A 27,656-nucleotide genomic window follows, 5' to 3' on the forward strand; every position below is an offset into this window, starting at 1 on the left:
CGTGTTTGGGGACTACGGCACCAGTATTCCGAATGATCTGGCATCGAGATACCAAGTGGCACCAAGATCCCGGCGGTGACCCGGGGTAAATTAATCAGGGGGGTGGGATGGAAGTGGCAACAAGATCCTTGATCCAAGCCTTAAATAGAACTGTCGGTACCACTGCAGTGCAGCCAGAGGAAATTGGCTTTTAGATTTTGTTTCGTAGTTACTACACACAAAAACATGCGTGCACACCAGCGGGATGATATTAACGTTACAGATAGTATATATTACGAAAAGGAAATTGACTAGTTTAAAGGAATCACCATTGAAAAACAACCGTTGCGTCAATCAGTATTTATTTTGCGTACGGACGCAGTCTTTTTTTTTTTTTTTTTTTTTTTTTTTTTAATCGTCTCAATAAAAAAGGGAGATAACTGGCGTTCTAAAACGTTAAGATTTCCCCCCACCCCCCAAAAAAGCCTGGGCTCTGCAGTCAGAAGCCGCTCCAGAACCCAGAAGACAACCCATAGAACGTTGCCGTGAATGTCACAGGTAAGAAGTATCAATCCACATTAATAACAACAAGATAATCAAGTCTTCAAAACGGTAAACGGGGGGTACGTAAGGCGTTGCTGCTTGCTAAACCTGTTGAAGCTGACACACTGGATCCTTCAAGAAGCTGCTTGATGAGATTCTGGGATCAATCAGCTACTAACAACCAAACAAGCAAGATGGGCCGAATGGCCTCTTCTCATTTGTAAACTTTCTTATGCTCTTATGTTCTAATGTGTATTTCTTTTTCGCTGGTTATGTCTTGTCCCACTTGTCTATCAATCGCCTGGAATACGGATTCCACATTGATTGAAAGTTGAGGGGGTTGGGTTTAAGAAATGATTGAGGCTTTATCTAGCCAATCGTAATGTCCAAAAAATGTTGGGGTGGGGTAATACTATACCCAACATGCAATAAACTCCGCCCCCTTCACATGGTACTGTAGCTAAATGACAGACTCAGGTTGCAGGAAAGCAACAGCTCTGTTGCAATGCTACTGGACGCTTTGTGCACACAACAAAGGGACACGTTTCTACGTAGATAGTGAATGAAAACAAAGACACGCACACGTAAGACAAACTTCTGTAAAGGGGACACAGATTAGATAAATTGTTACTAGAACTGTTTTCTCGGATCTGGGCAGGATTATTGCGCAGTAGGCTTATGTATTTCGTTAACATCGTAATTCTTTTTACTGTACTGTTTACTTTTATTGCACTATATTTACAGCATGACATATATTATCACCCGTGCAGTGCTGATAGTTAAAAAATGCAGTAGTTTACGTTTGTCATGAAGAAAAGGAAGTGCAAATTAGCATTAAATATGTGAACAAGCCCTGTTTGACAACACTCACACATGTTAGGTGGAACCTCACACATTAAGAGAACCATTCTTCTCAATTGCCAGGTTATACCAAAAATGTGATCGGTGCATTGATTGAATGAAGGTGCAGCACTTCTAAATATTTATTCTGTCTGCAGTCAAACTAGCAGCCTGTTTATGCTGATTTTGCCGATTTCTACATTCAATCTGAAAACTCCCAGATATTAATACTGTATATCCTGGATACCCAGTTTGATCTTGCTACAGCATCTTTGGACCTTGGTGACTACAAAGTATTAAATGCAGTATTGAATACACTTATGAATCATCAGAAACAGTTGGCATGTAATATTTTTCGTACAGAAATTCACATTTTGCTGAAGTCACAGTGGTCCATTCAGTTAAAAATACAATCATGTTAAAATTAAGATCAATCCTTCAAATACAACATGGTGAATAAACTAAGTTGCTGTTGACTCCTGAATCCCCTAAAATGTATCAATTTTCTGGGAATGATGGGGCTCAACCCAGTTAAACCCAGTTCAACATACCTTGGTATGAATTAATAACTTCCCCCCCCCAAAAAAAAAATGGATCACTGAACAATGAAACTTGCTTGGTAACAACAGTAGACCATGGTGATTGAATAGCTGGCATCATAGGGGGCACTGTCATGGCATGTCTAGAGGTACTCAATGTGACTACAGCAGCAGCACATCACATAATGCAAGACACAGCCATTATTCTTCCTCCAGTGATCCACCATTGGTACTGTTGGTTTCATTATTACTGCAAATATTGTCAAGATGTATCACAATATGAGCTTGAATTTGAGCCCCATGGCACCAGTTTTATATTTTACTTTGTTCACTTTATGTCCCCCAAGGCCTAATAATAATAATATATATTATTATTATTCATATAAACCTGTTTGATAACTTTGGTCAAGTGTTATCTAATTTAGTTGAAATGCTTGGTTATAGACCAGTGACAATCATAGATTCTGAGTTTGTACATTATTCTAAATGGGGCAGGACATGAAAAACATCTTATAACCTGGACAGGACATAAATACCTACTTAAATAGCATATAACAAAATTAGCATATAACATACATAATATGTAAGTAAATAATGCTGCCTATGTTAATGTCAGGATAACTTTTTAAGAAACTACTTACCCCCAGCAAAAATATGCACATTCCACATCTTTATTGAGATATGATCACAATAATCCCATCCACATAATCTGAATAACCAGATATTACAGACAACCTTCAGTTTCAGCTTTTTACTGACAGAAAGGAGTATTATTGCTTAATAAGCAACATTTACATTTCCATGAAGCCAGTTTCTTTAGCGTTTGAGAGAAAATCTTCAGTCCTTCTACGCAAGGTTCTTGCCAAATTCTGCAGCTGTGTGTGTGTGTTTTATTTATTTATTATTTTTTTTTACCAGTCTCTCATCTGTTCTTGTGCTTGGGAACCATGGTCTGCAGTTGTTTTAAAATTAAAGTCAGGGTTTTATTTATTGTATTATTCTTTCCTTTTTTATTTAACTTAATTGCTGCTTATTTCAAGTTTCATTTTGAAGCAGAACAACTAAACAAACTCCCATTTATTTAAGTCAGCAAAAACTAATCTGCTAGTGGGTATAGGTTGAGCAAATCAAATGAGCTGCATTCATTCAAAAGTTTTACGTTTTTCTTACTAATGTAATGTTAATATCATGCTTTTCACAAATTAAACTTCTGTAGTCAAAGTTCATTGTTTAAAAACATCTCAGATATAGCACAGGAAGTGATTCTGTACCAGGAAGCTGCAGTTTAAAAGTGAAAAAAAAAAAACAAGTTATCTGCAAATAAATATGAAAGCTTTGGCAATCAAGAAGAATGAGTAACTGATCAAATGGTTTTTCCAATCACATAACACTTTATTGTTAATTGTTTAATATTAGGGAAATACCTTCAAAGAGAAATTCAAGATGCACAAGTACTTAGTACTTGATTGGATTACAATTACTATTGTCTTTTTTGTTTTAATGTCCTGTTTCTTAATAAACAAGTCAGTAAAGTGCTGCTTCACCTATTAGTTGGACCGATTCTGGGGTTTGAGAATTAGTCACTCGAGCTGACCGACATGCTGCCGTTGCAGTTCCGTCAATGGACCCTTTATGAATTTTGTTTATCCGAACTGTACCGTATCATTTTATTACAATTGCAGTGACTGGCAGATTCCATTTATCATCTAATACATATCTGCAGGTATGTGAGGAACAGTGTAATAAGTGTGTGCTACATGTGACATGTATTTTTCCTTTTTTTGTCCAAACCCTGTATGTACATAACAAGTATTTGATTTGACAGTTGTACAAATTGTAATTCCAATTGACATGCATTGGAAGGCAGAAACCATGCCTAGAAGTAACTTAATTATTTAATTACAATAATTAATTCTCAGGGGCACATACAAATAAGGTTAAGTGCCAGCACAGAGAATTCTAATGGCATGTTATTAGGATGTTCTGAGCTAATCTGAATAAAGACAGCTAGTACAAAACATTGTACTCTACTTACTGTCTTAATCCCCACAGAAGAATCTCAACTCACTTTCTAGGGAATACAGAACCTGGCAGGCAATCTGAATTCTCAGCAGCTACAGTAACAATACAGACCATTGTAATAACCCTTCATCTTATTTATTGTAATTCCATGTACTTACAATAATGTCATTTGTTTAGAATATATCGGGCCCATTTCATTGAAAAAAGATAAATACCATTTATATTCCTGTCCCAGTGTCCTATTACCGTTTCTGTTCCATACCAAGTGCTGTGCTTTTCTGTTCCGTACCACATCATGGATCGTTATTGCAGTGTTAGTTTGACAATAGGGGCAATAATCCTTACAGTATTGGTGCACTAGAGCAGCCATTTTGAAAACAGCTTTGAAACACTAAAGTTAAGTGTAAAAAGTCATCTGGATATTCACAATGAAGAGAAAAAAAAAAAAGTTACAGGTACGTTATTTAAACAGTTCTCACAACACTTGGACATATAACGCTGTATTGAATGAATACAGCCATAGCACTAGTCCTTCATTCTCTTACCAACATTATTTGCACCTCAAACACTTTTTTGCCATTTCTCACCTTAGCACCCCAATATCATACCATGAAATTGGGTATTTGTTCTTTTCCAGCTGGTTGCTCTCAGCAGCTTGAAAGCAGGATCCACACAGGCCAGATATTTTTGGCTTTTCTATAAAACTGAAGGCACTCAAAGAACAGGCAAGAACACTAATGTCAATACATGTGTATATGCATACATCCATACGTCTCTAGTTTTGAATTTATCTAGATAACCGCTTGTTCAAATGAACATCACCAAGGACCTTCTTTAGCACATCAGTAGTTTCCAAATTCCATCTGGCAAACAGGGTCAAAGTTCTCCGTTACATGTAGAGCTGGTGTGGTGCCTTACATTCAATAACCAGCAGATTACAAATTGTGACAGTGTAGAGGCTTAAAACAAATACATAACTTGAATAAAGAAAAAGACACACACATTGTGTAAAAAAGCAGCTTTATTGCTTCTTTACTTATGTAAAAGCATATGCACAAGACATCCTGTACTGCGGAAGAGCTTCCATATTTAAATACAAACCCCCACAGCTGACAATTTACAAAAGGAATTGCCACAGTCACAATTAAGAAATTTATGTATTTAAAAAAAAAAAAAAAAACAGCTCTAAAACAGTTTGCAACAAGATGAAAACTTGCATCTAACGAATAACACAAGTAATTTATGTGGCTGTAACAAAGTAGCCCTAACAAATCACATGTTTAACTTAAAAGCCCCCCCCCCCCCCCCCCCAAAAAAAAAAAAAATTAAAAAAAAAAAGGAAAAGGCAGTAGTCATCTTCAGAGAAGTAATCCCAGAACCATGCTACCTGCTACCGGGACAGTACGATTATCAGTAGTGACCTGGAACAAGAATACATTATTAGAAGTGGCTTTCAATAGACAAGCATTCTCAAAAGATGAACAGAACACAAGGTGCAGGAGGCTATTTTTTCTCCACTTGTGCAGGGTTGGCTGATTTAAATCACTTTCTGCTTTTTTTTTTTTTTTTTTGTTAAATCACTGATTTAAATCACTCATTTACTACCCAGCGAAATGGGGTCCCAAATAGACAATTGAGCCCTGTGTTAAGACCCGCTGAAACAAAGTTTATTTAGTTGTGTAATCAGGAACTTTAACAATTGAACATACTATATAAAAGCAAAGTAGTCCTAAGTAACAACTGCATGTGTTTGGACTGACACAGAGGAAATCAAAAGAAAGAAGTAAAAGAAAAGGAGTGACTGGGATAAGTGAAGGGTATTGTTCTCTGGCATACTCCATCACTAAATTCTGTAGTTCACATATTGTTGTTGACATTTAGAGAATGCCACAATGAAATAAATTTGCTTTATTTATGTATTCATTTAACCCTTTGCGGTCCTATGTCGGACCAGATAACTGCTTCCGCACCCAGCGCTCAAAGAATATCACGAACATTTGCAGAGCTTTTGGAGATGTTACAGGAGTTTGGTGATAAAACGAGTGATCAGGAGATGATTTATCAGTATGCACGACTAAGAGGTATGTGAAATACAGCGAACAAGGGGTGGGGCTGGAGATGCAGTTCTGAATGTCCTGTTGATATGCAGTGCCTTTTAAACCTGTATTACTGTCAAATATTTAAAAACAGCACATCTAAAATAAACTGTGTGAAAATAAATTGGACCCGACGCACCTGAGACGCGCTGAATAAAATGGACCGCAAAGGGTTAAGTGAGTAATTTAGTATGTAACTATTCACAAACCACCATTTCCAATCCTTATTTACAGTTGAGGTACTGTAGAGCTACAACTACAGTACTACAAAAACAATTCCATAATTTGATACAAATATCTTTACTATCTTGGTTGTGAAATGTGCCATCTCATTTTGTAGAAAAAAAAAAAAACACAATGGAGAAAGTACTTACGTGGAGAGTAGGAACGAGATCTGGAACGGGACCGATATGCTCCACGGCTATAGTAAGGAGATGGGGATCTGCGTCTATGGCAGGGAAAAGCGTGCATGTTAATTATTTTCCAGACACCTGAATTACATTTACAAATCCATTCCCCAATTTTCTGTGAAAAAGACGTTTATGGAAGGGATATAATGAAATATGCCAATTGGAAAGCTTAAGCCTACAAGTCTTGAAATGTCTATTAACACTAGCACCACCACTGCCGCTTTTTGAACGGCTTTTGCAATTCAAATTTAAATATCTCTGCATATGTGAATCTCATGCATGTCTGTTCTTAAGTGTTACTAAATATTTGAATTAAATACCCATACGGTGTTTCAGCTGCAGAATGGTAAAAAATAAGTTATAAGCACTTGCTTCTTCAACCGCCAGACCCGCAGTTTATGTAGCATATTGAAATCGATACAATACAGCAGACGATTTAGTCTGGGCTTTATAATAAAAATCAACACCATTGTGAAATAATGTATTATAATCCTGTTGAGTGCTTTAAGCACTGATGAGTCATTCTACACATCATATATTTACACTACACTTCAGGCAGAACTGTGCCACCCTGAGTGTGACCGTGCAAAAAAATAAAAAATCTATATTCTAAGCTCTGCACAGATCAGTGACCATCGGGACTGATGCTAAACAAATACCAGAGACTTGCATTTTACAATGCCACAAAGTACAGTGTAGATATACTGGATCAAATGGCACGGCTGTATTCTGTCAAAGGTGGTACTTGCAGGTGGTCTGTGTCTTTTATAATGTTTTGGACCTGGCAGCCATCAACGCTTTGGTTTTGTACAAGGAGTGCACAGGCAACACAATCACTCAGAGGGACATCATTTTGCAGCTAGCCCTGGAGCTATGGCAGAAACATTTTGATAAGACACACGAAAACTGGCTGGCAAATGCCCCTCAACCTTCAGCCAGCGCTGCGCCCACTGGCACACAGAATAAAAGACAATGTCAGGTTGCTAAATGCAATAAAAACAGAACTTTTGATGTCTGCGCCCAAATGTGGCAAATGCACTGGTACAGTTGGAGTGTTTTCTGCATAGATCGTACTTAGAAAACTGTAATAGAACTCTGAACAGACAGCCTTTTAACCCTTTGCGGTCCATTGTCGGACTGGGTCCGACATTGCAATTATTCCTCTCAGGTCCTTTGTCGGACTGGGTCCGACATCATTATAGCAACGCAAAAAACGGGTTTCTAGTCTTTTTTTCTCCGGAAAAAGCCAAGAAAACCATTCAATGGCCGAGTGGGAGCGACAGGAGCCAAGACAAGTCAAAGAAAAAAAAAAAAAAAAAAAAAAAGGCGTATCTCATGAATAGTCATACATTGCCCTGGTATCAGATAACAGGGCGGTCGTAAGTAAACAAGCTGGCTGCCTGTGAATCAGCGCACAGAGAACACGGACATTTGCAGAGCTTTTTTGAGATGTTATAGTAATAAAATAATGACTTTGATCGCATTATTGAGGAGTTTGGTGATAAAACGAGTGATCAGGAGATGATTGATCGGTATTTACGACTTATTTTTATTATTATTTATTTCTTACATAGGTGAAAGCTATAGTGAACGAAAGGGTGGGGCGGGGCTGGAGATGCTAGTGAGTGCTTTGTTGATATGCAGGGCCATTTAAACCCGTTTGACTGTGGGAAAAAAACACTTAAACAGCGCGTCTAAAATTAACTGCGCGTGTGAAAATTAATTAGACCTGACGCGCATTTAATAAATGGACCGCAAAGGGTTAACTGTTTCACTCAAAGCGCTTTCACATTGCGTAAGTTACGTTATATTTGTTTTATGCTATTTTTATAATTCGTTATTTATGCTTTAACCCTTTGCGGTCCTATGTCGGACCCTGTCCGACATCAATAAAGCGCAAAAAAGGGTTTCTAGTCGTTTTTTCTCCGGAAAAAGCCGAGAACCATGCAATGGCCGAGCGGGAGTGACAGGAGCAGAGACAAGCTGAAAAAAAAAAAAAAAGGGCGTATCTCGTGAGTAGTCATACTTGCCCCTGGCATCAGATAACGGCAGCCATAAGGAAACAAGCTGGCTGTTACTGAATCAGCGCACAGAGAATATCACAGACATTTGCAGAGCTTTTTTGAGATGTTATAGTAATAAAATAATGACTTGGATCGCATTATTGAGGAGTTTGGTGATAAAACAAGTGATCAGGAGATGATTGATCGGTATGTACGACTATTATTATTTATTTCTTAGCATATGTGAAAGCTATAGCGAACGAAAGGGTGGGGCGGGGCTGGAGATGCCTAGTGAGTGCTTTGTTAATATGCAGGGCCTTTTAAACCAGTTTGACTGTGGGGGAAAAAAAATACTTTTAAACAGCGCATCTAAAATTAACTGCGCGTGTGAAAATAAATTGGACCCAACGCGCCTGACACACACTTAATAAATGGACTGCAAAGGGTTAATTTTATATGTGCATACAGCTTTCTACACCTGTTTACACAGAAGTTTATTGCGTAAAGATTTTATTACAGTTTTTCATGTTTATGTAGGTGCTCTACTTGAAAAGAAAAGTAATTTTCAATGTATTTTTCTGCTCTGAAAATGTTGTGTGATGTTCATAAATAAAATTATTAAGTTAACCGATTGTTTCTTTTTCATATCGAAGCCGTTTTAAAATAGAGCCGTGCATTTTTGCGAGTGCGGCAGTTGAATGTAGTCCGAAATCTCAGCGGTTCTAGAGTTAAAAATAAAAAACAAAAAAAAACAATTTTCAACTAGATGGCACCTTATTTAAAACACATGCTAAATTCAAGGTGGTTTTTGTTAAAGACAGTATGTGTGCAGTGCATGAAGGGACAAAGCCAACTGCATGGAGGCAGATCTTTGCAGTGAGCAAGTTCAAGTCTGCTGTAGCACAATCACTTCATAGTTAATTTAATATCCAGTAAAAACCACTTGTTATACCAAACAAGGCCATTATAGTAACAGATACACAGGGGGCACCATGAGCCAATTTTAGGAGATTTGTCATCTCAGTATTTTGTCATTTCTTATACTGTAGTTACATTAACTGTTTTTGGAATCTTAAACTCAAGTGCCGTTTACTGAATGTGCCAAGAAATCCATCTTACCTATAAGATCTGTTGTAATTATCTCGATCATCATATCGGTCATACCCTCTGTCATATCCTCGGTCGTAGTGTTCTCTGGAGCGCCTGGAACCACCACCACCACTACCACCACCACCACCACCACCACCACTACTACTACTGCCACCACCACCGCCACTGCCACCACTGCCACTTCCGCCACTTTAAAACAGGGAGAAAAAACAAAAAAGAAAAAGGTCAGATTTGCAGCATTGAAAAGACTAACTCAGTCAAGACACACCCTTGACTCCAACCTAACTGCACTGTCCCCTTTACCTCAAATAGATTAAACTTACTATGTTGGCCTCCCCATGTAGATTCCAGGAGTGGGTGTGTGAGGTCTCTTTGTGATGGAAAAGTCAACTCTAATTCTGCGGCCATCAAGTTCCATCCCGTTAGCACGCTCTTTGGCCTAACAGCAGAAAACATCCATTAGACAATAACCCAGAAGAAAGAATAACACACAACATTGCATTACAGGGAGGGACAAATTTACCGATTTCAAAGTTTTCTACAAAATGCAATTTGACAATAACTTCTAGAACAGAGTTTTAAAAGTGCCTTCGCAGCAATCCCTAGAAGACATGAAAACACAATTTTCTGAATTCTAAGGAGACTCCAAATCTGACCTTGTTTGTAAGGCATATAAAGGAATGATTAGAAGGGTGAACACATGAATTACAGGTTTTCAGGGTCCACAACTTTGTATACTCACTTCTTTAGAGTCTGCCTTAGTCTCAAAATAGACAAAAGCAAATCCTCTGGAGCGTCGAGACTGCTGGTCATAGACAATGCTTACATCAGCAAGCGGCCCATATTTTGAGAACACCTCCCTCAGGTCTCTCTCTGTTGTATAAAGGCTCAGCCCAAACACTCCAATGCAGTTGTTAGGGTCTGGGTTCGCCTATTATGCAATAAAGAAAAGAAACTAAATACCACCTCTAAAGACAAGCTACTGCATTTACCTATATTTGTTAAATATTAACATTATTCTACAACTGTAGACCCCCCCCACACCAAAAAAAAAAAATCTAATTAAATGCTTGGTAAAGTATAATTAAACATCAGGTAGTCAAAAATCCAAGATACTGCACCACTGCTATAGTTCTCTCTTTGGATATTAACCCTTTGCGGTCCCATGTCGGACATCGCAATTTTCCCTTTCCGGTCCAATGTCGGACCCTGTCCGACATCAAAAAGACGCAAAAAACAGGTCTCTAGTAGTTTTTTCTCTGGAAAAAGCCGATAAAACATGCCCAAGTGAGACCAATAGGAGCCGAGAGAAAAAAAAAAAAAAGGGGCGTATCTCATGAATACTGATAGACCCGACACCGCATCGATAACACGGACATAAAACAAGATAGCTGCTTCCGCATCCAGCGCTCAAAGAACATCAGACATTTGCAGAGCTTTTTTTAGATGTTATAGTAATAAAATAATGACTTGGATCGCATTATTGAGGAGTTTGGTGATAAAACAAGTGATCAAGAGATGATTCATCGGTAAGGAGGCTGTGTGGTCCAGTGGTTAAAGAAAAGGGCTTGTAACCGGGAGGTCCCCGGTTCAAATCCCACCTCAGCCACTGACTCCTTGTGCTCCGTCTTTCGGGTGAGACGTAATTGTAAGTGACTCTGCAGCTGATGCATAGTTCACACACCCTAGTCTCTGTAAGTCGCCTTGGATAAAGGCGTCTGCTAAATAAACAAATAATAATGTACTATTATTAAGAGGCATTTGAAAAATATAGCGAACAAGGGGTGGGGTGGGGTTGGAGATGCAGTACTGAGTGTCCTGTTGATATGCAGTGCCTTTTAAACCCGTTTTACTGTGAAAAAATATTTAAACAGCGCGTCTAAAAAATGCGCGTGTGAAAATAAATTGGACCGGACGCGCTGAATAAATGGACCGCTAAGGGTTAACACAGGTGGGTGGGTGGGTGATGTGTCCTTACTCGGTTGCCCACGTGGCGTCTTCGGTTGGACATAGGCGAGTGACTGTGGCTTCGGCGGCGACGGTACTCCCCACTGTGTGACCTGCTCCTGGACCTCCGACGGTGGGATCGAGAACGAGAGCGTGAGCGAGAGTAATGTCTGCGGGAGCTGCGGTGAGATCGAGACCTGCAGAAGCAAGAATACATTCAATTGGGTCCTTGCACACACAAACAGAATGCTCTCCTCTGCAAACATTTTCAGGATGTTTCTCCCCCCCATTTTGGGAATTGATGTAAACATCAGACTTTTACAAATACTATTAGTACCACATATGATCTACAGTGGCCAAGAAACGTAAAATAGCAAAGGAGAACATCTGAATACCAAGAGACCGATTTGGTGTGCGACAACTGACCTGGACTTGGACCTTGAGCGGGACCGTGACTTGGACCTGGAGTGGCGGGAACCCTCCTTGGAACGGGACCGTGCTGGGGAGTGAGCAGGTGAGCGGCTACCAGACTTGCCCGATCCCTGTGGGCTTACACTCCGGGAGGCAGAACGGGACTCCTAAATTCAAGCAAGTTACAGTTTAGCAAAACAAGCAAAAAATATATATACATTCAATTAATTTTCGCAATTCTAAAAAAAAAAAAAATCAGTTATCTTAACCCATTACAGGCCAATCCCAAAAAACTCATTCTTTAAATTAAATGGCCCAGACACACAGAAAATAACACTGAACATGTGTATGTATTAGGTATATACATACAGGAGAATTAGCCTGCAACAAGTCTGGGTTTTCTTTAAATAAAACCCAGCTGAAAATTACATTATAAAAACATATGTATAACTAAGGGCTAACTTATTTTTGTGAACTGACAGCTACAAAGAAACTAAGATTTAATTAGATAATCCCTTATAAAACTAGTAAGAAACCCTGTATATCATTGTATTACATAGATAATGCATGCACTCTTATAAAAAAAAGATAGATATATACACAGGGACACAAACAGACTAGTAATTACTTAGCGCAGTGCTTTCTTATCCCAGATTACTTCTGATCTTAACTTCATTTCTATTTCTTTTCTTCTTTCTTCTGTTTCAAATTCTGACTTCTTTCATCTTCCCCATTTCTCACACTGCAAATATTCTACATGTGGGAACTTCTTTTTTTCTTATAATTAGCATGCATTCTCTTTTCTCTCAAATTCAGCTTCTCTTATTTGAGCTTCAAATTATTCTTAATAAAAACTTGTCATTTGACTTCTTCCGCATTCCTTCTTCCAACATTAACCTTAACAAAAAAAGAAAAGGATGAAGCATGTATAAAAACTACAGAATTATAGAAAGGCAACCAAGATCCCATTTTAAAATCTACTCAAGAGGGTATCTCAGCACTGTATTTGACCCATAAAAGCCTGTTTAACACAATGAATAAACCTGGATACAAAATAAAAGCAAATACTGCATTAAGCACCAACCCCAAAACAAGTACCATTTCAATAATTTACAAAGGGATTGCACACTTCATTTAGAAATTGGCCGAGTAGATTTAAAACTAACTATTCTTCAATTCATCTTGGGCAACCGTTATGATACACTTTATAAAAAAATAATGTATTCTCCACAACACCAATAAAATACTTCTGGTGTCTGCACTCTGCTCATTATACATGCATACTTGAATCAGTATTTGCGGGTTGTTAAAAAGCAAATGTTAAAACTAACATTGCCCCAATTGTGCAGTTGGGTTGATCTGCAGTTTCATTTTTCAAATTAGTGATTTTAATTTTATTTTGAAACGTAAAAACAGTCACAGGACTCAATCATGGATTGCCCAATCCACTGAAGTGGGTAAAACCTCAATGTGTCTGGTTAGCATGCAATGTACTGCTCCATATTAGACACATTAGGAATCAAATAGATAGAGTATTACTCCATGTAATACAATGTCAACATTCTACATATTGACAAAATGGAAAAACCCTTCATATAAATCATGGGGAACAGTTCAAAGTTAAAGTTACGATGGAATTAAGTAAAAATGCACACCAAGCTGACGTTTTAAAATATAAATTTATATACATACACATTCTAGACCCACGTTTTCCACAATCAATGCAAAAATAAAGGACTTTGTATTTATTTTTTATTTAAAAACTTACTCCATCAGATGAAAACTTCTTAAATTACTGAACCATGTCAGCTTTTGATGACCTCTGATTGGATTCCATGATTCAGCCAGTTTAACAGTGTAATTAATACTAGAAGTAGTCAGGTCATCCCCTCTAGTCCCTTTCCCCTGAGGACAGCACTCTTCAGCCAGTGGAGCTGTACACTGGTGGACATCCAAGACATTATAAAACACAGGTGGCCATAGGGAACCTGCTTTTAGCCAGTTTTTCTGCTACAGAGGAAAAATCAAATACCAAGCACGAAGCATGAGCTGACAAAAATCCCATGCCCAGTGCACCACTGAGCTGTGGACACATTTGCATTCATGCCCAGCTGGGCACACACGTAATTCTTCTAAAAATTGTTATTAAACACGTTTTAAACGTTAACAGTAGTATAAAAGTATTGTCTCCTTTCTGGACTAGTAAAATAATACTGTTGATTGCTTAATACACGTCTTGATTTGTTTGGTATACACAATACATGACCTAAAAGTCCAGACAAGCAGTGCAAATTCACTATAATGTTAGGCATGTAAAAATCTTTCGGGCATGGCCATGTAACTATTGTGTCCGGAAGGCACAGGCATTTCCGGGCAGAATTTTTTAGCACTGTATTAAATGGTGCCACAACGAGGTTGCCTGTTTGCAAAGAGTTTACATCCCATCCACAACCTTTTAATAGAATATCCCTGGTGTTCTGGCTCAACCTCCCAAGAAGCTACTCTTTCACGTCAAACATACCAGATACTCAAAATACAAAAGCCCCCAACTTCAAGCTACACAAGAACGAGTGGGTGTTTTTAGAATATTCCACCGCTTGTGCCGTTTAAAAACAACCTCTGATTGTATCAACTTAATACTGTGTTGTATATCCACCTTGTTGCTATGTGTACACATCAACAAACCAATATACAAATAAAATACACAGGTCAGCAACAGTTTCAGAGAAGACCCTAAACATTTTTCCTGTGCTAGAGGCCCAGAAAACAGGAATACCTGTATATTACAAATATACTACACATTCACCAATGTTGAAAAACCTATATTGGTTTAAGATCTTCGAATACACTCAGCCCCTTTGAAAAGGTTTCATATTTCTAGGAAAAGTCAATACTATAAAGTATGTAAGTCCCACCACATGCACATTTTCTGCAGCCAAATGAACTTGCTGGAAGAACTGTGGAAATTCCCTAGAACTTGGCATCAATTAAAAGACCAAGGTCCATGTTACAAAAGGCTGGTTTTATCAAAGCTTCTAAGTGTCTAATACCTGCGTCTTCAGATAGTAATGTACACTGAATTCCACCCATCTTCTGTTTTGAAAGGTGGAATTCATCAATCTTATAGATCAGTGGAATAAAGGCTTCTTAAGGGGTATTCGAATTTGCATATTTGTACAGTAAATATACATTTTAAAAGACATTCCTAATTTTCTATATAACAAGTATCGGAATAAAAAAAAATCATGACGTTTAAAAGGTGTAAAGTGAATAATACCTTATTCAATCTCCGATTACCAGATATCCTAAAATGTAGTCACAACAGCACAAGACATCCGTTTTAAACATTTGATCGCGTTACTAAGGGGCATTTGGAATGTTTTATACGCAAAATATTAAACCTACTTTTACTCTTGTTATTTGTAATGTACTTTAAGCTATACCTGTTATTTAAAATCCACATTGTAAACAAGCAGCACGTGTTACATTGTATTCGTTTGAGCCATGAAAGGTACTGATTTTACTGTTACATTATTTACAAAAGCAGGTAGGCACTTGATGTGAGATTGAACATTTGTGGTTAGAAAATCCGTCTTGATCCGGTGCAGCAAGTATATTGTCGAAAATATCTGGACAGAACGCCTCATGGAGAAGTAAAAGATTGTTTCAACCTTTTCATGCTTGGCGACCTCATAATATGGGGCCGTATGGAAGACGCAATGCATGCTAGCCTTATTAGGACGCCATTTTTCCCCCATAAGAAATGGAATTAAAAAAATTAAATGAATATATTTGTGTCTAAACTACTTTGTTCAGCTATTTTCAGTATTTCATGCATGAAAGGGTTAATTTGGAAATATTGATCTCATTAAAATCAAAACGAACGTTTGAATATTTAGTTTGGTATGAGCTATATGCGGGACACGATTTAATATTTATAAAACACTTGTTCATTAACACAATCAATTCATTCAAATGGATATTTATTTCAAACAACGGAAAGCAAAATAAAATACTGCGGATGCAGCCTTGCCCTACCAGCGATACAAGCAACTGCGTCTCTGGGAGACCATCGGCATTTCCTCAATACAATAAAGTATATAACAATACCGTTCTATGTAAAAGTTGTAAAGACATGACGTACCGATTTACATTTATAAAAAGTGTGTTTTCTTTTGATATTATATTAGCTCGTTTCGGGTCCCTATTTCAATACGCGCGGCCCCGCGAATGCACATCCCTCCCCTTCACCATTTGTTACCCTATCAGAAAAGAGCATCACAAGATTGATCGATCACACATCCAATCAGAAAATGTGGAACGTCCCCTACAGTGGGTGCACGAAGAAACTTCGAGATGGTACTCGGCCTTAGGAAATGGCGGACTGAAAAACGTACGACTTCTAAAAATAAAAGTGAGAACATTTCGCAAAATTCCCTTTTCTTCATAAAACCAAATACACGTCTTCCAAAATAATTCACTTTACGCACCCGCTCCACATATTCCTTATCCTCGTTGTCGCTCATGGCTTCTCGGTTGATGTTTTTTTTGCCAGAACAACAGCTGCAGACGAATTATATACTCCTCTTTCTCTCTCAAACCACTACGCAAGACCGCGATCGGCGGAAGTGACGATTACATTTTAAAAAGTAGCGTCTGCAAAAGTGACGTAATTACTGGATTGAAAGTGGCTCCTACAATAATTAAGAAAGAAAGTTTAAAGGCTGTTAAAGGTGACTTCCCTTACAAATAAATTGTCTTCATTCAACTTAATAAAACAATCTCACCATTACACAGATTTTGTTTAGCTGGTTGTTTATATTACCTCTCCACTGCGCTTATAAATAGATAGATAACACTAGACCCAAGCAAAGGGGATGTGCATTTTTACAACACATCTCATTAAGCATTTGTAGAAAACACATACAAAAAATAGCAAGTCATTAATATCTTCAAATTGTATGCTGTGATTCTCTCTCTGAAACACCCTGTATGTTTTGACCATGTCTTGTGTCTCAGATCATACATTTTCAGAGAATCTGGGATGCATGTTTTTATTGATGAATATTTATTGTTTATAATCTGTTTACTTTTATCGTCTTGCATAGGTAGTCATTAAATTGTGATTCATTAAGGAAATTCTGGTATACACAGTAAAAAAAAAACAAAAGAAAGAAATAACACCGTTTTATCAATATTTATTAAAAGAGTGTTATCCAATACTCAAAAAAAACAATGTTCTTACCTATTATTAGTTTTATATGAGGTGCCCCTTAAGGTCCTTTAAGAAGCATGGATGGATTTCTTTAGAGCCCTGTGCATCATGTGGGAATCTGCCGAGAGATTGCATCACTTATTTATTTTAGGGATAACCAAGGGAGATTTCCCCACAGCTGTGAAACCCAGCTGTTGTTTATCCCTTTACAGGGTTAAGGTTGATCAAATCAATGCCTAAGTAACTTTATGGAAAGGCCAAAGCAACCATGAACGACCAAAGGAAACCCAATTCAGTATGTTCAGTGTCTTGTATTAAAAAATTAATAAAAATGTATACAGATATAAGTATTTGTAAGTATTTTTTATCTTTTGTATACTACAAGAGCGGTCTGCAGTTTTTGAGTGGCATTATCTTTGCCAGGTATGTTGAAATAATTCAATTGGATTTATGAGATTCTTGCATTATTTCTATCTCATTTTGGTTAAGTACAGATGTAACTCTTTTTTTTGTAATTGAAATTTGAGAGTGAGTTCACCTGGTAAACTTCTTGCTTAAGAAGTGCTTCCTACCTTCTGTTCTTAACTTGATTTAATCAGTTCCCAATTCTCATCCTGCTTTTTTTGTTAACTTTGAATTGATGACTTGGATTAACTTTGGCGGCGTTTACATGTACAAGTCATGACAGTTTTCCTCACAACGTGTTTGCCATAGGGTAGGGTGGGGTAAGAGGCCCCCCTTAAGAAAAAATCCATATTTTTCATATAAACAATGTATATTTCTCCCCTTTTTATGGTCTTAATAAACGTATATATGCAACCTCCATAGCTGAGTATAAGCAGAAGTCTCTAGTGATATCATAAATACACAAAAAAAAAGAAAAGAAAATACAATTTCTGAGAAAGGGCCCTTTTACCCCCACGTGAGGGCAAAAAGCCCCAGATCGTCTTACCCCCACATGCCACTCCAGTATATGTTCACTCAAAAACACACTTTAATGATCTTTTATTAATAGCATTTTAATTCAAATAACACCAAGAAGGGCTATTTTTAAATATTGCTGCATATATGATGCTCTGATGATTTTTCTTATGTACCTTCGAGGCTGCCCTTGACAAACTTACATTAGGGCCTAGCAAGCTAGTCACTGTAGAATTTGGGGAGGGCTAAATAAACTTATCCTAATAATATGATACACCTCCTAGCTTGCAATTTACTCGGTCATGATAGAAACCATGCTGGCTTCTCCAACTACACCCAATGGAAGTATCGTGGATGCTCTTTTATGCTCTTCATCATGGGGTAAGAGGCCTCCCATAGGCTTCTTATCCCTAACAGTGGGGGAGGGTAGGGGCCTCTTACTGAAAAGGCATTTTGTTTTCATTGTTTTAAGGCAAGGCACCTACACGAACACAACATTATCATGAAGCCAATAGCTCAATTCATAATTGTAATATATCCCCTTGAATCTGCAGGCCTCCCAGTGTTCACACCATGCAACATAACTGAAAAAAAAATTATAAGAATTAGTCATAAAAGTAAAAGGTTTGAGAAATTATCACATGTGGTTGTCTGTTGAGCTTCAAAAACTGGTAGCAGGTGCCTCTACAGTGCGCCAATCACCTCAAACTGATTATGGCTAATTACATAATTTCCTGTTAGCACCAGGAAAAAAAGGCCTTTTACCCCACATAGGCCTCACCATACCATACTTTTCAGGAAATACGTTGCTATGTAGTTCTGATTTAGGGGGGGAAAATCTGCTGTACCAATGCAGACTATTCAATTCTTAGTCATTTAGGGGAGGGGATATTTAAATGTCTGTGTCTGCTTATTAAGTAGGAAAAGAACGACTCTTAATGTCGTGAGGAGAGCTTCATGCGTTGCCATGAAGATAAAAACATTTAACAAGAGAACTTAATTCACGTGTTGTCGCGCACGTTCTTAATTACGCCGCGCATTAGCTACTTGTTGTCTGGTTACCACACACACACACACACACACACACAATTATATAAAATATAATTTATACTAAATACAAGCTTTACTACTTAGAAATTACATTTGTGTGTTTGTGGAACATCTAAAAGTTAAATTTCATTAACACTAGAACCACCTGGCAGCCATCAATTCCTTCGTTTTGTACAAGGAATGCACCGCGGAAAATATCAGTAGTATGAGATTTCATCTTGAAGCTAGCCACAGCTCTTCAGCAGAAACATTTCGATCAGAAAACTGCAAAGCGCCAGGCTGCAGCAGCTCAACGTGGATTCTGTGCTGCGAGTGACACACATGCAAGATTAATCACATGTTTCTTTTGTTTTAGAATAAAAACTACTTTTGTTTTTACAGTTTTGTATGTACATAAACCTGTTTACACCTGTCTACACACTAGTTTCTTTTGAAATGTTATTTTATTATAGTTTTTCATTTTTTGAAATAGTATATGTGGCAAATTAGAAAATAAACCCTTTTGTTTAATTGTACATTTTAATACGGCGTTTCGACTGTGCAGATGTTTGATATGATGTGCTTGAATAAAACCTTTGAGTTGTATCCGATAGTATGTCTTTCATTTTAATATTGATGAGGTTTTAATATTGATGAGGTTTACCGTGATAATTACTGCCATCGGCGGTTGTAGGTATGAGTATACCGCGGCGTTTATAGTGTTAAAGTAATCCATAAATGAACATTGTGTGTGCGTGAGTGTGTTTTGTACGACCTTTCTGCGTGAGATTAAGTCAGAAGAACGGGATCTTGACTGCTGAAACCTCGTGAGCCACAAGCACGATTCCTGCTCCGGTTTACATGGGTTTTTACAGCTATTTTTATCGTGAGAAAGAGATTGACACTGCCATTAAAGTCGCGCTGCCAAAAGGACGTCCTTTTGCTGTTTCACGATGTATTCGCGTGACAACGTCACACAGTCTTGACTGTAGAGTCGATTTTTACAAGAGCATTGTAACTATCAAAAATGTTTTCAGATTGGAGCATTTCAATTTTTTAGAAATTAAATTCCCAATATGACCTGCTTTTTTTCTAGACTAAAGATGCTGGGCCTTATACACAGAAATTTAACTCACAAGTTGTTTAAAGAATCCTTTTAAAGAGTAAATAGTGGGGTTCTGAAAAATACTACATTGTACGTCCCCACATGTTGCTACAACTGTTAAATAACGTACCTGTCATTTTACTTTGCAATGTTAACATCCCAACAACTTTTTACACTATTTCAAAGCTCTTTCAAAATGTCCACTCTAGTGCACTGGAGTTCGCAATCTGTCCTCTAAATCACTGCAGGAAAGAAAAAAAAAAACACAACAGCAAGTGCTCTGGCTTTTCTGTTCCGTACCACATCATGGATCGTTATTGCTGTGCTACTTGTTTGGCAATGTAGGCAATAATCCTTGCACTAGAGCGGCCATTTTGAAAAGAGCTTTGAAACAGACTTTAAAGTTATAAGTGGCAACAGTTGTCAGGATGTTAACAATGAAAAGAAAAATTACAGGTACTGTATATTATTTAAACAGTTGTAGCAACACGTGGGGACGTATAACGCTGTATGTTTCAGAACCAAGCTACTTACTGTTTTACAAATAACATAGAGATAATAATTTAAACCATGCTGGCATCTCCAACTACACCCAATGGAAGTGTCATGGATGCTCTTTTATGAATAAAAACAGCATTTAAACAACCCATAGGTTAAATCTTTGTGAATGGGGTCCATCATTCTTTAATCTTCCCACATAGCTAATGCCACAAGTTGTTGGGGTGCGTTCTCTTGTGCAAGAACGGCTTTTTTGATGGAGATTGACTGAAACTGCACACAGTATTCTAAGCGGTTGAGCTAGAGCATTGTATAATCTTCCATAGTTTTGTTATCTAAACACTTAGTCAGGCAATCTATAAATATGCGGGGGTCTGCTGTTGTGAAGAACACAGGTCTGCTTTAGCAAGAATAATATAAAATAATATATAACAACTGGTCTGAAGTGCCTCCGATAACCTCCCACAGTTGTAATGACTGTATTTGAAGGTTTACAGGAGGATGGTTTGTGAGGGTTTCAGCAGTCTGACTCATCTGTCTGTCCACTTAAAGCTGCAGTGTCCTGTGATGACGGCTCAGTTTTACACAGAAGAATAGTTCTGCGGTGGCTGTTTTCTGTATATTTGTAAAGAATAAAGATACAAGGGTCACTATATTACATTAAGAAGGTCAGAATCCCACCTCCAGGATATTTCTAGTAGTACTGTTGATAGAAAGAAAAACAGGAGCTCATCAGTCAAAAGAAATTAACGAAAAATGTATTCAACACTGGAACTCTTGTATGCCTGTACACATCAAGTGATATAACACCACAATGATTCTGTAGGTTATGAACAGTCATGGTGGTGATTTGTACCCCTGACGCACACTGTTTGGGCATTTTGTACACATATCGCTTTTTGTTCAGCTTTTGTTCTGCCTCCAGTTTTGCCTCTGGAGCATTTTTTTATAAAATAGCACAAGATTGCCATCTGACTAAAGAAATATAATGGTAGCATTTGTTTTAGCTGGGATTCCATACATTTAGAAACACTAAAAGAAACGTAGTAAATTCAATGTCAAACATTTAAAACAAGTCTTTTTTAATGTCTTCAAAACAGGATTCTATACATTATGAAAAAGTAAAATGGATATACAATACTGTTCATAGGCGTAGGAAGATGTTTGACATTGTGGGGGCCAGATTTCAAAATAATAAAAAAAAAAATAATCAAAATGAACCAAACAAGTTGTGTCTCCTCTCATTTACACTGAAATAACATACTGGCAATATCTGTCAGTTCTCTGTTTAAATATATTATTATTATTATTATTATTATTATTATTATTATTATTATTATTATTATTATTATTATTATTATTATTTATTTCTTAGCAGACGCCCTTATCCAGGGCGACTTACAATCGTAAGCAAATACATTTCAAGTGTTACAATACAAGTAATACAATAAGAGCAAGAAATACAATAACTTTTGTTCAAATACAATAACTTTTGTTCAAATATGCAACCGCATACAGTGGTTCAGACACTGTTGAGTCATGGTGGACTTCAAGTAGGGCTTGATGCGTCTTAGAGTGTGTTTAATGCCAAAGCTAAACAAGGTTTGTTGCTCCCCGCCTTTGCCTCTGCTGCTGGGCCATATTTCAGTTATCTGTAACAACATGTCATATATGAAATTATATAATTACCCACAGGTTATAAAATTTAATGATCAACCCGATTACATTTTACAAATTTGTTTCAGGCATTTAATATTGAAATTAGTACAGAAAAAATAGAATGAAAAATAAGAAGAATATGTTTACGGGTGCATAATAATTGTAATGCTTGAAAAACCCTGGAAGTCACCATGGATAAGGCGCCATAATATTCATAATAATGATGACTTACTTAGCAAAGAAAAAAACTAAGGAAATCTGCAGGATAGTTAGCACTTAAAACTGCTTTTGTGACACCGTATCTTATCTGCGGTGACAGTAACTTGATTAATAAACTAGGCTCATAGGCTAGGCCCCTGTCAGTTTATCTGGTAACTAAACTGATGTATTATAAAATTTGAAAACAACAACATTCCATCTAGCTCTGTCACTGCTGTGCAAGCACATATCCTGGCGAGGCTGTTTGCAAGCAGCCTGGCCTCCAGACCCCTGTAGGCCAGTGTGGTGTGATATGAACTGTTGTTGCCCAATGATGCCCACGCAAGGGAGCCTTACACAGACCAGGAGGGGGAGTTCTCTCTGAAGCCGCAGCAGGAGGTGAGCTCCATATTGTGGGACTAGCTTTCTTGCTAACAGTGATTTAGGTACACAAGGCACTGAGTCATTTCCCTGGAAGTCTGTGGTGTAAGCATTTCTTATTATTGGAAAAATCATGTGCTGTTTTGTTTGAAGACTTATTTGAATCTCTGGAATAAGCTGTTCTGTAGATGCATTGTAAAAATGTGACATTCTTTTGCTAGATGTGCAAACATATGTATGGGTCAACAGACATACAAGCTATTCTCTAAGGCCAAAGATTATGATGCTCTCAAGAACTTGATTCTGATTATTATTGGTTTATTTAGCAGACGCCTTTATCCAAGGCGACTTACAGAGACTAGGGTGTGTGAACTATGCATCAGCTGCAAAGTCACTTACAAGTACATCTCACCCAAAAGACGGAGCACAAGGAGGTTAAGTGACTTGCTCAGGGTCACACAATGAGTCAGTGGTTGAGGTGGGATTTGAACCGGGGACCTCCTGGTTATAAGCCCTTTTCTTTAACCACTGGACCACACAGCCTCCTATACTCTCAACACCTTTCATCATACATTGGTAAATGGTTCTCTACTTGTACAGTGTCTCCACTATTCAAGTATATACGTCCCTTGGTGGAAAATTAGAATAGAACCTGAAAGCTATGTCCATCAAGAAGGTCCAACACAGGAGATAAGAATCAATTCACAAAACTTTAAGGACTCTTTCAAGGAATGTTTTGTTAAAACCCATTTTGATTAATTAAATCAAGTTTGCACCTTTTTTTAACTGCTTTTGAGAAGGTTATACATTTTTTCTCAGTTTTCAAAACACTGTTTAACCCAAGAAAATGTTTGTAAACACTTCTAAAAAAACAGTCCTTAAAAACACATTTCTTAAAACAGTCCTCAGAGTAGGGCCCTATGTGTGAACAGGTCTCTTGAATGGAACAATCCTGATCAAACATAAACGTCTTTAAACAAGGTTTCAAAACCTTGACTGACTCTCACAAAGCCTGTGAGCATTAGCAGCAGAAATCCATGTTGCCTTAGAGGTCAAGTATATTTCTGGTTGTCATTACTAAACCAGTGTAAGGGGAGAGCAAAACTGGTAATACACTGTAGGGGGAGCTCAGGTCATGAAAATAAGCACAGATTCTCTACATATATGTACATCTTCTCTGTTTAATTAATTCATTAATTTATTTTTTTAACACTTCTATCATTGAACAGCTAAAGGGTTAACTGAATTTGGTTTAAAAAAGCAATTTAGAAAATCAAGTTAGAACAGTATTTTAATATAATATTCAACACAGTTTTTTTCAACAAATTTGGTTAATTAGCGGTTAGGCTGCATGTTTACTGTAAATATATTTTTGCATGAAAGTCTGGTAGAAAAATAATGAGTGAGCGCCGATCACATGATTTATTTTATGTTTAAGTCCAAATTAGCTGTTTTATTGCATTGTGTTAGTTTTAGCTGATTGGTGGCATTTCTATGAATATAGTGCTCAAATAAATAAACAAACAGAGCACAAGCCAGACACCATGCAGCAATCACCAGTGTTGAATGTGTGCGTGACATTTTATCATAAGGATGATTTCACCTTTTCAGCGCTATCAGTGAGGAAAGCACCCTTTTAAGGGATGATGGTTCCACTCGTATTCTGGGAATTATTCTGATTATTATTATTATTATTATTATTATTATTATTATTATTATTATTATTATTATTATTATTAATATTATTATTATTTTATTTCTTAGCAGACGCCCTTATCCAGGGCGACTTACAGTCGTAGACAAAAATACATTTCAAAAATCAATACAAATATTAATACAATTAAGAGCAAGATAAAATACAATCACTTCGGTTCTAGCAAGTACAAGTATATGACAAAATACGATTCAATAACGGAGCAGATAACAGTTTCAGTGATAGTTACATCAGGATATAATTAAATACAAAATACTACAGATTAAATGACACTTGTGACAGATTACAGTACTCTAAAGTACATGATTAAATGAGCAAGTAAAGTGCATTTAAGGAAGAGTGATAAGTGTACAGATGGAAAATAGGAGTTTCTATAGGTGCTGTCTGAAGAGGTGAGTCTTGAGGAGGCGCCGGAAGGTGGTCAGGGACTGGGCAATCCTGACATCTGTAGGTAGGTCATTCCACCACTGCGGGGCGAGGGTGGAGAAGGAGCGGGCTCTGGAGGCAGGGGAGCGTAGAGGAGGTAGAGCCAGTCTTCTAGTGCAGGAGGAGCGGAGAGGTCAAGTGGGGGTGTAGGGAGAGATGAGGGTCTGGAGTTAACTGGGTGCAGTCTGGTCAAGGCATCTGTAGGCGAGTACAAGAGTCTTGAACTGGATGCGAGCGGTGATCGGGAGCCAGTGGAGTGAGCGGAGCAGTGGAGTTGCGTGGGAGAAGCGAGGCAGAGAGAACACCAGGCGAGCAGCGGAGTTCTGGATGAGCTGGAGAGGATGGGTGGTGGACGCAGGGAGGCCAGCCAGGAGGGAGTTGCAGTAGTCTAGGTGGGAGAGTATTTCTCCTTCCAGTTGATCAGTGGCAAACTCATATCAAAGGTGCTTCTTTCAGAAGTTCAATGTGACAAAAGTGAGAGGAATGCAATCACAACAGCAGAATAAAACTGGGAACATACAACTTAGAATAAAACTAGGAACATGCAACTGAGATGCAGGATGGAGCAGTAGAATTATATCTATGATTTTACAGCAAGTGTATTTCCTTGAGCTCCACAACTTGAAAATGGTCTTGCATGATCTTAAAGCAAATATGTAATTATTATTATTATTATTATTATTATTATTATTATTATTATTATTATTTGTACTTTGGCAAAGAAATAAAATGGTCATTTTGACAACAGCACACCTTTATCTAAAAAAACTTTAAAATCTTTTCTGTATCCCATTACAAAATTCAGACCACAGAGGAACAGTGCTGGTAAGCCCCATCACAGCATACCTCAATCCTCTTGATCATTTCCAGCCATTCAAGCAGAGGCTGGCAAATAGTGCCAAAGTGGGTGGTTGTTTTGTGGACTAATGCAGACGATTCAACCCCAGACCCCCAAAGTAGAGAGGCAGGAAAAGCTAAAAAATGACCCTGCTGGTCCATCTAGCCAGGCTTATTATTAGTTACTGTAGGTCTACAGTAAGGTCCTGTTGCCAATTAGAGATGTACAGTAATACATAGTTAACAGGGTGGATGGACCACAAAGGGTTCCATACAGTGGCAGTGTCTCCCCCAGGGAGTGGAACAGCAGCAGCCAGCTGAACATTCTCTAGACAAGGAGCTCTCTGCAGCCACATCAGACAGAGAGATCTCCCTGTAAAACCTGCCTGTGAGGCTGCATCTTAACACATTGATTCATCCATGATGTGTGGTCCAGTGGTTAAAGAAAAGGGCTTGTAACCAGAAGGTCCCTGGTTCAAATCCCGGCTCAGCCACTGACTCATTGTGTGCCCCTGAGCAAGTCACTTAACCTCCTTGTGCTCCGTCTTTCGGGTGAGACGTAATTGTAAGTGACTATGCAGCTGATGCATAGTTCACACACCCTAGTCTCTGTAAGTTGCCTTGGATAAAGGCGTCTGCTAAATAAACAAATAATAATAATGATGTCTGTCACTAAGGAGAATCTTTAGCAGTGAGTCTGCCAGCCCGGAAGCTCACGTGTTAACAAACTGCACACCTGTGAAACATTTCAAGGGACAAAATGTTATAAAGGGGCATCTCAACCCTCCAGCACAAGAACTCGTAATACACAGCACTAATAAAATGAATTTATATACAGAATCAAAGTACCCCATGGAAATGTAGATGCACCCTCAAACACAAGCAGTAAAGTGTGTGTGGTGGGGAGGGGGGGGGCATGGTTGAAGTTTTAAAACCTGAAGGCTTTCTCCCCCTCGACTTGACGTGCATTGAACAGAGCCAAGCTGCAAAACAGGGCTCTGGCAGCCCACAATACTTACTAGTTTGAAATAGTGCCAGGCATCAGCCTGGAAACGCTTTTGCTGGCACGGACCACATCAAGGCTCTCTGTCAGCATGCAGCCCAGGTCCCAGGTCCTCTCCGGGGCTGTAAATCAGCCTGATTGCTAGGTTCACTCAGATCCCTCTCTCCACTTCCACTGCACATGTGGAGGCATGAGTACCGCAAACCCCGCCGGCAACAAACAGCTTGGGGGGCACGCCCCACTCCACCTGTTTACCAGCTCATACTGCAAGCATCCCACTGTTAAATGAAGCCCTGCTGGAGTTTCCGCTGCAGTATTGATTGATGCTTAGATAGATGCCCTGGTAATAACAGCTTTCTGCTTGTTGACACTGGCCCAAAGATTCTGCCTCAAAAGGTGGTGGTGGTACAAGTCAGGTAACTGCTGTAAAAGCTCCCCCTTTCTACAAGAGCATAGGGGTTTCTGTCATAGCATGTCTTTGGGAAAGCAAGCCAAAAGACTCGGTGGGTGCTCTTTCCTTTAACGGCTGGTCAACAGAAGGAAGCAGTATGAGAAACATGGTTTAAGGTACTCACTGTTAACACAACAACGCTCTATACTATTCTGTTCCCTATGGAAACCTTGGAAAAGGTTACTCACAAAAAGATTACAAAACACCTTCCTGTTTTCTCTGAACTGAGCTTATATATGCTGTGATTGTCTGTTAGCATGCAGTACCCCCTATTCACTGAAATCCAGCTTTATATTGAAAAGCAATACAAGTATGTCAT

General features: G+C 38.2%; 1 protein-coding gene across 1 annotated transcript; it reads right to left on the reverse strand.

Annotated features, from left to right (window-relative positions):
- Window positions 1-4,926: 4,926 nt before the first annotated feature.
- On the reverse strand, window positions 4,927-16,535 carry LOC117426788 (transformer-2 protein homolog beta-like). The gene is made up of 8 exons (XM_034044766.3): window positions 16,391-16,535; window positions 11,916-12,067; window positions 11,521-11,686; window positions 10,285-10,473; window positions 9,866-9,981; window positions 9,552-9,731; window positions 6,394-6,467; window positions 4,927-5,344 (listed from the first exon to the last, which is right to left on the reverse strand). The coding sequence occupies exons 1-8, from the start codon at window positions 16,424-16,426 to the stop codon at window positions 5,334-5,336; spliced, it is 924 nt and encodes a 307-aa protein (XP_033900657.2). The 5' UTR covers window positions 16,427-16,535; the 3' UTR covers window positions 4,927-5,333.
- Window positions 16,536-27,656: the final 11,121 nt, after the last annotated feature.

The sequence above is a fragment of the Acipenser ruthenus genome, chromosome 11, assembly GCF_902713425.1.
Source record: "Acipenser ruthenus chromosome 11, fAciRut3.2 maternal haplotype, whole genome shotgun sequence".
NCBI lineage: Eukaryota > Metazoa > Chordata > Actinopteri > Acipenseriformes > Acipenseridae > Acipenser > Acipenser ruthenus.

Excerpts from the sequence above, each read along its gene's own strand:
- LOC117426788 (XM_034044766.3), bottom strand. The coding sequence starts at position 16,426 with ATGAGCGACAACGAGGATAAGGAATATGTGGAGCGG. Across the intron at positions 11,687-11,915 it reads CGCTCAAGGTCCAAGTCCAG|GTCTCGATCTCACCGCAGCT; the intron begins GTCAGTTGTCGC and ends TTGCTTCTGCAG. Across the intron at positions 10,474-11,520 it reads GACGCCACGTGGGCAACCGA|GCGAACCCAGACCCTAACAA; the intron begins GTAAGGACACAT and ends ATTGCATAATAG.